At 39.2% G+C, this 10,693-nt stretch overlaps 1 protein-coding gene across 3 annotated transcripts in view; it reads left to right on the top strand.

Annotated features, from left to right (window-relative positions):
- Positions 1 to 576: 576 nt before the first annotated feature.
- AP4E1 (adaptor related protein complex 4 subunit epsilon 1) overlaps positions 577 to 10,693 on the top strand; it is a 24,049-nt gene continuing 13,932 nt past the window's right edge. For all 3 annotated transcript variants that reach the window (XM_027644312.1, XM_027644310.1, XM_027644311.1), the window contains exons 1-11: positions 577 to 740; positions 1,062 to 1,133; positions 1,989 to 2,112; positions 4,227 to 4,300; positions 6,414 to 6,535; positions 7,358 to 7,517; positions 8,015 to 8,181; positions 8,868 to 8,941; positions 9,921 to 10,043; positions 10,129 to 10,238; positions 10,521 to 10,660. In XM_027644312.1, coding sequence (XP_027500113.1) covers positions 579 to 740; positions 1,062 to 1,133; positions 1,989 to 2,112; positions 4,227 to 4,300; positions 6,414 to 6,535; positions 7,358 to 7,517; positions 8,015 to 8,181; positions 8,868 to 8,941; positions 9,921 to 10,043; positions 10,129 to 10,238; positions 10,521 to 10,660 — 1,328 coding nt within the window. In that variant the 5' untranslated portion in view covers positions 577 to 578. The remainder of the gene's footprint in view (positions 741 to 1,061; positions 1,134 to 1,988; positions 2,113 to 4,226; positions 4,301 to 6,413; positions 6,536 to 7,357; positions 7,518 to 8,014; positions 8,182 to 8,867; positions 8,942 to 9,920; positions 10,044 to 10,128; positions 10,239 to 10,520; positions 10,661 to 10,693) is intronic.

Here is a 10,693-nt window from a genome sequence, read left to right as displayed (position 1 = left end):
TCTCGGGCAAGACCGACTTCTCAGTGTTCCCATCCTCACTTTAAGAATAATATTTGTCCTATTTGGGAGGTTTAGGTTGGACACTAGGAAGAATTTCTTCACACAGAGGGTGATTAGATATTGGGACGGGATGCTCAGGGAGGTGGTGGAGGCACCGTCCCTGGAGGGGTTTAAGACTGGATGTGGCAGTTGGTGCCATGGTCTAATTGACACGGTGCTGTTCGGTCACAGATTGGACTCGATGATCTCAGAGGCCTTTTCCACGCTCATTGATTCTGTGATAAGCTGCTACACTCTGCTCTTTCGAAACCCACCCTTAAATGTCTTTGTTCCGCGATGCTGCCAGCAGGAGCTCCCGCGGCCATGGCTCCGTGCCCGGCACACCCGGCAGTGCCCCCGACGCCCGCTCCGAACGCGGGACTCCAGCTCCACCTCCCGGCGCGGCCGGGGGCGGTGCGCGGGGACCGGGGGCCGGCCCGCGGATCCCCCGCCCCTCAGGGCACGGCACCGCCTCCCGCCCCCGACCCGCCCCGGAAAGGGCCGCCCGGGCCCGTCTCTTCCGGGGCGGTGGGTCCGGCATGAGCGACGTGGTGGAGCGGACTCTGAGCGCCCTGCCCGGGCTGCTGGGGCAGCACGACCCCGGCACCGGCCCGGGCGGCGCCGGCGGCCCCGCCAGGGTGTCGGCCTCCTCCCGGCTCGGCAGCCTCATCCGGAGCATCACGGCGCTCACCTCCAAGCACGTACGGGCTGCGGGGGCCGGGCTGAGCTCCCTGCCCGGGGAGCCGGCGCGGGGCTGGGCTGGGCTGGGGGCCCCGGGCACGGTGTCTCCGCTCGACCTGGGTCTGGCTGAGCTCGGGACCCCGCGATAAGTCGTTGCCGTGCCGCCTTGTGCCTGCTCTGGGGGCACGGAGTGGGCAGGCACGGCCACGCTGCTGTGCTTGAGCAGCCCCTGAGCGAGGCACCCGCTGCTTTGGGAAGAGCGTGGGACACTTAAATTAACACATCTTCTGTGGTTCTTGTTACCTACGAAATCTATGCGAGATTTGATCTCTCTCTTCTAGGAAGAAGAAAAATTGATCCAGCAGGAACTAACCAGTTTGAAAGCAACAGTTTCAGCCCCCACCACAACACTTGTAAGTTCTGTTAGTGGTTATTACAGGCTGCGGGAACAGCACAGCAAAGGTGAAGTACAGCAGTGTTCTCACTGTTTTTTCTCGATGGATGTACAGGTTATCTGCATTACAGATCTTTAATCATCAGCGTTAAAAGATACCGATATGTGTGGTTTTGCAGCACATTTAAAATAGTGATAACACTGTGATTCTTTTTGATGTGAATAAACTAACAGTATGGCACCAAGGATCTGTCATTCTGTAGTTTCTGAAACAAAGCAGATGAACTGCTTCTATCAAATCATGTTCTTTGTAGGCTTACATTGGTCTTATAATTAGTTTGTGCTCTGTAACGAGCTGTGCTTTGTTGTATGCACTGTTATCTTGTCTGAGTTGCAGGAGATGATGTATTCTGATTTGAGTTAGTTAATGCTTGTCTCAGTCCCATACAGGAGACTTTTTTTAGGGGAAAAAAATCAAGTTTTATCTATGCATAGTGAGAAACCATCCTGGGTCAGGGTAGCAGTTGGTGAAAAATAATTTGTGTTAACAGTGTAATCATCTGAATGCTTCTGGTTATTCATATTCTTTATGTTGGTCATAGTTAATCTACTGTTGATCACATGCATGCTAATCAAAATAAGAATTTTTTAAGGGTCATATATGGGAAGTTCTACCTTTATAGCAGAAATTAATATTGATTTTTCAGAAGAGGTTCATAGCAAAGAAAAATCACGAATACCCTGATTTTAGAAAACATATGTGAATGGAGGTATGTTTCTATCAGATACAACTCTCTGCTTCATTAGAGCAGTGAAGAAGAGTATAAAGCATGACTGACTTAAAATTCTCAATAATTTATATTTGCTATTTCAGAAACTGATGAAAGAATGTATGGTGAGACTCATCTACTGTGAAATGCTGGGGTACGAGTCTTCCTTTGGATATATCCATGCAATCAAGCTTGCACAGCAAGGAAATCTTCTGGAGAAGAGAGTTGGTATGTGCATGGAGCTGTAGCTTTAATAATGTTCTCAAATTCTATTTTTGAAGTTTCTCAGGATTTATAATCCATCTAAAAATACAACTTACTTAAAATGTTCCTCTATTTTCTTGATCTTATTTCATGGTCTCTTAATCTTTGAAATTAGCTAAATTCTTAGTTTTTGTGATGCTTTGTATGTGCTTGAAGCACAGAAGGCAGGGGAAATGAATTTTATTTTAAATCATCACAATTTCATTGTGTTGAATTTGGCACCAGTAAACAAATAATTTAAGAGAATGTTTGTTAAACACATCAAGCAGAGAATTAATTTCTCTCAAGCTCTGGGGTTTTTTTCAAGTACTATGGTACAAGATTAAATAAAGATGGTGATGTCGGACATCTGTCAGACACATTTTCTGTTTTGGTGCTCGTAGGATTATTTTTTTATTTTATTTTTTTTTTAACTTTGAAAACAGTTGTAGGGAATGAAGCAAACAGGGAGATCCTTATAGCATAGAGGCAGAAGTTCCTGAGGAAATCTGAAAGTTTAGTTCAGATTTCTTTGAAATTCCATGCCATTGGGATTTCCTTGCCTGCCAGTGTGGCTATTAACTTGTTTCCAATAGATTTAGTTTGAGGGATCTTTCAACCTGTCTCATTGGAGAATTTCCTTGCAGTTGCTGATTCAGCTGCCTAGTGAAGACATTTCTTCTCGTTTACAGAGAAAATGGTTTAACTCCAAGCAATACCATGTTTGCATACACAGAAAGAAGGCAATGTCTTGCGGGATATGCTTGTTTGATATCCTTTGTTTGAATTTCATCTGGGTCATCTACCTAAGTATTGGAGTTTCTGAGAGAATACAAGTGATGAATTAAAGCTTTCCCCTGAATAGTGAAAGCCAGTGTACAGATGCCCTGGTAGGGATTGAGAAATTTTGTCTTCACCAAACTTGAGAGGGCAGGTTGTCAGCTGTTTTGAAGAAAGCTTCTCTAAGTGTCAAGAGCCAATATGTCTTGTTATTAATAGGTTTGAGACCTTTCCATACTAGGGCTCTTCTGGAGAAGGCTTTGGTGAAGCAGCATTTTTTTTTTTTTGTGTAGGTGGCTTTAGAATTCTGCAGACAAAAAATGCCCTTCAGCTTTGATCTGATAAAAGGAAGTTATCGAGAGTGTGTAGGGGGGGTTTGGTTTCTTTTTTGTTGTTGTTCTGCATTTATATGTGATATAGAGGATGATCTTGTCAGTTCTTGGTGCAATATACCGAAGTTTGTATTGAGGAATTGTTGTCAGTTGAATTGGTCAAGGGATTATTTGTTTACCCAACGTGAGCCTCCATTCATGAGAGTGAACTCTGTGTATGTGCTAAGCTGATCACAGCCCTGGGTTCATAAGCAGGTAGGTCAATTTGATAGCCCAGGCAATACAGTGATTTATATCAAAGTTGTTAATTTTGATCCCTAAACCCTGAATGAACCAAGAATTCTATAAGATCTTTGTAGTACAGCTGTTACTGTGAGTTATGGCACGCTCTCCCTACCCCTCACTTAAGTCCCTTAGTTTAAAAGGAAGAGGGGTCTTGAAGAAAAAACTTTCTAGCAAGTTTCTCTTCTGGGGTTATAGAATGATTTCTTCCTTGTTAAGAAATAACAAGGGAGTTTTTGGCATAGGGTGGTGGATTTACTCTTCTGTATTCCAATTTAAAAATTTATTTGAAAAGAAATATTATTTGAAAAAAAGGAGAAACATATGGCAGTGCACTTTTTGTGTAGTCTAAAAGTAATACAGTTTGCTCTGTTCAGAGAAGATACTGGTTTTCCAGGAAGTGATTTCTCATGGTGATCTTGACTGCTCTTAAGCTATAACACTATCGTTATGTCTCTTACTTTTCACAACTTAGGAATTCTTAGCTGTTAGTTGTTGAACTTTACTGCAGCTTGAATATAACTGGTTTGCCTGGAAATAAAAGAAAGTCTTGGTATTTAAAAAATGAGCAACTTTCATCCAACTGGGATTTTTTTGTTGGGTTTTCATAGTTGTTAAACTCTTGTATTACAGACAATCTTAAGTTTTCTATCTTTAGTTTGCTTATTGCTTGAAAATAGTAATGGAGGCTGCTTTCTTTTATAGGCTACTTGGCAGTTTCTCTATTTCTACATGAAAATCATGAACTGCTGCTTCTTCTTGTGAACACAGTTGTGAAGGTACAGTGTTTTTGGAGGTAAAAAAAGAAGGAAAATCTTAAAGGCACAGGACAGGCTGGTCCCATGTGCCAGGAGATGAGCTGGTAGGGAAGAAGATCTGGTTGAACAAAGGACCTTATCTGGAACTGAGGGGGGAAAAAAGGAGAGTTTACAACCTTTGGAAGAAAGGGAGGACTACATAGTGAGAGGGGATGAGGAAAAGGCTGAGGTGCTTAAAGCCTTGTTTGCCTCAGTCTCTGTTGGTAAGACCAGTTCTCTGGGTGCCCAGTCCCTGAGCTGGAGGACAGGAGCAGAATGAATCCAAGGGGAAATGATCAGCAAGCTGTTACATCCCTGAGACACACACACGTCTGTGGGATTGGTGGGATCCACCCAGGGGACTGGAGGAGCTGGTGCAAGTACTCTAGAGCACAACTGTGATGAGAAGCAGGTCAGGGGGCTCAGCCTGGAGAAAAGGAGGCTCAGGAGGGTTGGTCTCTTCTCCCAGGTAATAAACAACAGGGTGAGGAAATGATGGCAAGTTGCACCAGGAAGGTTTAGATTGGATGTTAGGAAAAACTTCTTCACTGAAAGGGTTGTCAAACACAGGAACAGGCTGCTCAGGGCAGTGGTGGAGTGACCATCCCTGAAGAGATTTAAAAGACATGTAGATGTGGCCTTAAGGACATGATGGACTTGGCAGTGCAGAGTTAAAGGTTGGACTTGATGATCTTAAAGGTCTTTTCCAACCTAAACAATTCTGTGGTTCTGTAAATTAAACTTGGACCAATTCTTTCTGTTTTGTTGTACAATATCTAAATTATGTACTAATTAGTTATATCTTCCTCTCTTAAATTGCTGTTTCTTTGGTTGGCAATGAAAACTTGAAATGGCTTTTCCTGTCTTTTTAATTTAATCTTGGCATTCCTGCTGTCGAAGCCATGTTTTAAATTTTTTTCAAAGGAGATATGCTATAAACTTGCCTTTATAAAATGTACCAACTATGTACCTCAGCTCCAGGAGGAGCCATGCATGCATACTGCAATGTCAGCTTTTGCTTTTAGGTGATGGCAAGTACCTCTTGCCTTCTTTGAGTTCTTATGATAACTTTGACAGAAAATGGAAATATGGTTTGGAGTTTGACACTGACAATCTATTACCTAATAATATTTCATAGGTGTTGTCTTCTGTATTACTTTCTCTTACGTGGAGCAGTTAAGACTTATATTACAACTCTTCTGTGTAATGATTACTTTTATATTGGAGTAGGCCAAAGTCAGATAAATTATAGGTTGAAAGTGATGCTCATTTTGTTGCTGTGATTGAAAACTTTTATAATATTTAAAAATATGACTTGAAACTCCTAAATGTGTAGAAAAAGGTAAAAAATGAGAGTCCACACAGAATTAAACCAAAATGAGGACTAAAACCTATCTGGGGCAAATTGACAGAGCAAGTTATATCAACTGGAAATCTTACACATTTAAGTTGTTTTGAAAAATAATTGTAGTCTTGCATTTCCTTCATTCATCCATCCTTTTTTGGTTTAAGGTTACAGTGAGCTATATCTACTAGTTTTAATTGCATTTGGAACAGATTGAGTTTTTATTCTTTCTTTAGTAGAATGCTACATGTAATTTGCATTTGCTTCTTAGGGAGTAGGTAATATTTTAGTGTACAAATACATAATTGGCAGTATTATTGAGCTTGCTTGTTTCTTTTTTTAATTCTTGTGGCTCAGTCAAAGGCACTAGAGAGAATACTGTTGAATTCTGTGAGAGTGACTCATCCCCCTGATCCAACTGGGGGCTCAATATATTTTTGCAATCATCCAACTATCTGAGTAAACAAAAATTGATTGTAACTCCATGTGTTAATGCTATGTTCATATTTTAAATGTACACATCTCTATAACACCAGTGTGAGGAGATGCCTGTTCCTTCTTGCTGCATAAGAGAAGGAGAGAACCTGCTGAGCTCAGTGGGAGCTGACACGTCTCAAACATGAGCAGACAGCAGGATGCTGGCAGGGCTGGGCTGTGTAGGTGGGCCAGATCCAGCCTACTTGGGAAAGATTTGGGGTATGTCTGTGTGGAATTTAAAAGTCTGAGTGAAAAATTACTGTCTTATTTCAGGACTTACAGAGCACTAATCTAGTAGAGGTCTGCATGGCATTAACCGTTGTCAGCCAGATCTTTCCACGGGAAATGATTCCAGCTGTTCTTCCCCTAATAGAAGACAAACTCCAGCACTCTAAGTATGTATTCATTTACAGAACTTTAAATGGCCTTGTGTGGTTGAATAACTTAATTTTGTAGGTGGTTTTAGTAAACTGATGTGTCTTTTCTAATTTGGTCTTTCTAATCATTACGTTTGGAAATTGTTCCTCCTAGTTTTTTCTCTTGGATTATAATCTCGTTTATTTGCAGCCTTGACTGAGTACTGGATGGGTATTAATTTTTTTTGTAGCCAGTCTTCATAGGTAAATGTAATTGAATTTATTTCCTGGAGTCTTTTTAATGAATAGGGATGAAGAAGTGTTTGTAGAGTAGGTGGAGAAACAGATTAGGATCCTTGAACGTTACTGATACTTTTTCTTAATAAAGCTTTTTATAGAAACTTTGATAAAAGTATATCTGCAGATATGAATATTGTTTGAATCTTAGTTTATAGTATCCCATACACAGAGGATAATACTGTAATTGTTTTATTGATTAGAAAGAGAACTGTAGAATGAACTCAGTAACTTCTAGACATGTATTTTTTGGAGCTGCACGTACCACCACAAAAGATTAGTCATGGCCTATTTTATTGTTTATTTGCTGGCCATTCTTTTGAATAATCAATCTGACATCAAGCCCTACTAGGCTTTAAAGTTTGCTTTGTCACTTCTTCACTTAGGTAGTATTTGCAAAGTCATTTGTTACCAAATATGTAAAACAGAGGTTTTCTTCTCTCTGCAAATCATGGCTGGCCATTCGATTTTACAGTGCTCTAGAAATAAGAAGTGCAAGTTGTTTTGTGAAGTACTTAAAATACACAAGCAGCTTCATTTTGCTGAGTGTAAATCTCATTTCAGGGAAATTATCCGAAGAAAAGCTGTTCAGGCTTTATACAAATTCTATCTCATCGCTCCTAACCAAGTGCAGCACATCCATGATAAGTTCCGGAAAGCCTTATGTGACAGGGATGCTGGAGTCATGGCTGCTTCTCTGCATATTTATCTTCAAATGATTAAGGTAGGCAAAGAACTGGAAGCACAACTGAACTTGGGAGCTATTTTTATGTGTTTTCATTTTAAATCCACAGTGTGCCCTACGGAAGTTTTGCCGAAAAAACTTACTTGTAATCGTTAGAAAAGGTAATTTGTGTGATCATGGGCATCTGTGTTATGTTTGTTTATGCCAGCTCTCCATTTAGATCCACTTCTTGCATGATCTGAATGCTCAGCATCACTGGATCCTTGCCTGGAGGATCTCAGTTCTACAGTGTGTTTAAGGGTTTGATGGAATTTGCTTGTGAATATGTTACATCTGCTCCCTTTCCAAATGTGTGAGAAAAGAGCATAGGTTTAAAGTGAAGAGCTTATGGGTGTTGGGGAATGAGAGTAGAAGTTTAATTTAAAGTAATGGAATCATCAGCATAGATATTTTGATCCTACACAAGTTTTGGATTGTTTTTACTTTTGAGTTGCTGTATCAAACTGTTTGAATTGTGTTTGTTCTTCATTATGTAGGAAAACTCATCTGGATACAAGGACTTGACTGGGAGTTTTGTAACCATCCTAAAGCAGGTGGTGGGAGGAAAGCTCTCTTCTGACTTCAACTATCACAGTGTGCCAGCACCATGGTTACAAATTCAGCTTTTAAGAATATTGGGACTGTTAGGAAAAGATGATCCAAGGTAACCAAATCTTTCTCTGTAATTAATAATTTGAAGGTACAAAGAGTACAGTCACAGCCTGAACCTCACAGACAGCTTGGATTTGCTTGGTTGGTAATTTTTAGGAGGATTTCACTGTCGAAGTTCTTATACATTTGTTATTAATCAAGACAGTGAGCAGACTAGTTCTGCAAAATTTGTTTCTTAGCTTCTGGATTGGCTAAACAATTGATTGTGGAATATGCTTAAAATGTATATTTTGCTGAGACTTCTATTACAAGGTTACCAAATAACTGTATGAAAATCCAGAGTAAAGCTATTTTAAGAGTGCTACCATTTTGTAAGAACCTAGCCATCTGTGATCCTTTTCCTATTGATCTTTTCTTTTTATTTATACCAACAGTAAGAGAGGTGTTTCCATTCTTGTGATATGGTAGATGTTTCTTTTGAAAGCTGCAAATATCTTGTTAAATTGCCATTTAGGCTCATGTTATAGAGCTCCTCTGTGTTAAAGTGAACTTGTGGATGTGAATAATGTTCCAATTTCTATACTAGTCTTTGAGTGGCAAAAAGTCAGTGGGTCAGTGGGTAATCTGTCAATGGGGGTGGGACAGCACTGCAGTTCCTTGAGACAGTCACTGAGCTTGTTTGTTAAAAAAAGACCACATTAGTGCTGCAATTAATGTTAAATATTTTTTCTTAAACAGGACAAGTGAATTGATGTATGATGTTCTAGATGAATCTTTAAGAAGAGCAGAAATAAATCATAATATTACATATGGTGAGTGAGGTTATTTTGTGTAACTATCAGTCTTTGAAAAGATTGAAAACTGTGAGTAGTTGATTGTGCCAAAATACTTACTTAGTGCTTTAGAAATATCTAACTATTTTCTTAAAAATATTCTTGAATGTCCAACTAGTAAATAGTAGAACAAGTGTTTAAATGTTCTTTAAAACCATTTGATCCAGACAAAAGAAAAATGTAGTTATGAGTGATTACTCTTTCTTATATGAAGAAATTGATTATTGCATGTTCATCTTTCTGTTGAGTTATTCATATGCTACTCTTCCACAGATTTAGTTTTGTAACACTTTAAAAGTAGGGGATTGTCTACTGGACAGTTCAGTTACTGAACTACTTTACTGAATTACAAGGAATAGTGAAAATTACATCATGATTTTAAGCCCTAATTAACTTGGGAGACTAACTTGGTCTGAATCTTTGCCCAGATTGTTGCCACAAAGGATTAATTACTTTTTGTGTATTGTTCAGTTTGCTTCTAGATTTTTCTAAAAGAATTCTACAAAGTTTTTTTTGGTTTGTGTTTTGATTTTGGGGTGGTTTTTTTTTTTTTTTAACAAGGCTGTTCTTGGGATGATTTTGGCTGTTATTAGAAGCTAAGACATCATATGAATTATCAGAAAATATTTCATCTCAAATCCTTAAGAGTTGCCCATTGGCTTTCTGAAGACTTTTCCAGTCCAGTGCTTTCAGCATCTATAGGAGACTTCAAGGTTGGAAGAACTTTAAGGACAGAAAGTTGTATGGACAGTGGCAAGGGCTAATAAAATATATATATAGTAAAAGGGATAGGCTTTCATCCTGTTTTTCCTTATGTCAGTGGGTACTCTGTGATTCAGTTCAGTGGGGGTGGGACAGCACTGCAGTTCCTTGAGACAGTCACTGAGCTTGTTTGTTAAAAAATTTTGAATTATAGAAGTATTTAATACACACTAATAATGTGTCTTCCCCCTTGCAGCCATCTTATTTGAATGTGTCCAAACAATTTATACAATTTATCCCAAATCTGAACTACTTGAAAAAGCTGCCAAGTGCATTGGAAAATTTGTTTTGTCACCCAAAATTAATTTGAAGTACTTAGGTAAGGCTGCCTGATTTCATTATGCTGTTTTGAATGTGGCCATAGTAGTATGCAGTGTCTTATATCACTTACAATCACATTCTAGGTTTAAAGGCTCTGACCTATGTTATCCAGCAGGATCCTAATCTGGCCCTTCAGCACCAGATGACAATAATTGAATGTCTGGACCATCCAGATCCCATTATTAAAAGGGAGGTGAGTGGATTTCCAAATGTCAAAAATTAAGTTAATTTTTAAGATGGGTGATGGTTTTTCTGAAATTAGTGGTGTAAAAGGGATATTATTTTTCAGTTATTGTGAGAGAGTAGTTAAGACAATATTAATGTGACAAGCTATGTAGGTAATCAGTGTATTTCATTTAAAACTTGCTAAATAAAGATAGTTACTCAATTTGGCATCATACCAATTTTACTGTTTTCCTGCTTCCTTTTTTGTGTCATCAGAACCAATTGATTTTTTTTTTACTTTCTCTTGCAGACTTTAGAGCTTCTCTATAGGATTACAAATGGACAGAATGTCATTGTCATAGTTCAAAAGATGCTTGACTACTTAAAAGAAAGTAAAGAAGAATATGCTATCATCAACCTTGTTGCCAAAGTAGCAGAACTAGCTGAGAAATATCCTTTTATTTTTCTGAACTAGCTGAGAAA

This window comes from Corapipo altera, unplaced genomic scaffold, assembly GCF_003945725.1.
Source record: "Corapipo altera isolate COAL_440 unplaced genomic scaffold, ASM394572v1 50, whole genome shotgun sequence".
Lineage (NCBI taxonomy): Eukaryota > Metazoa > Chordata > Aves > Passeriformes > Pipridae > Corapipo > Corapipo altera.
The sequence above is the reverse complement of the archived record's forward strand: the minus strand, read 5'-3'. Positions and strand labels throughout refer to the sequence as shown.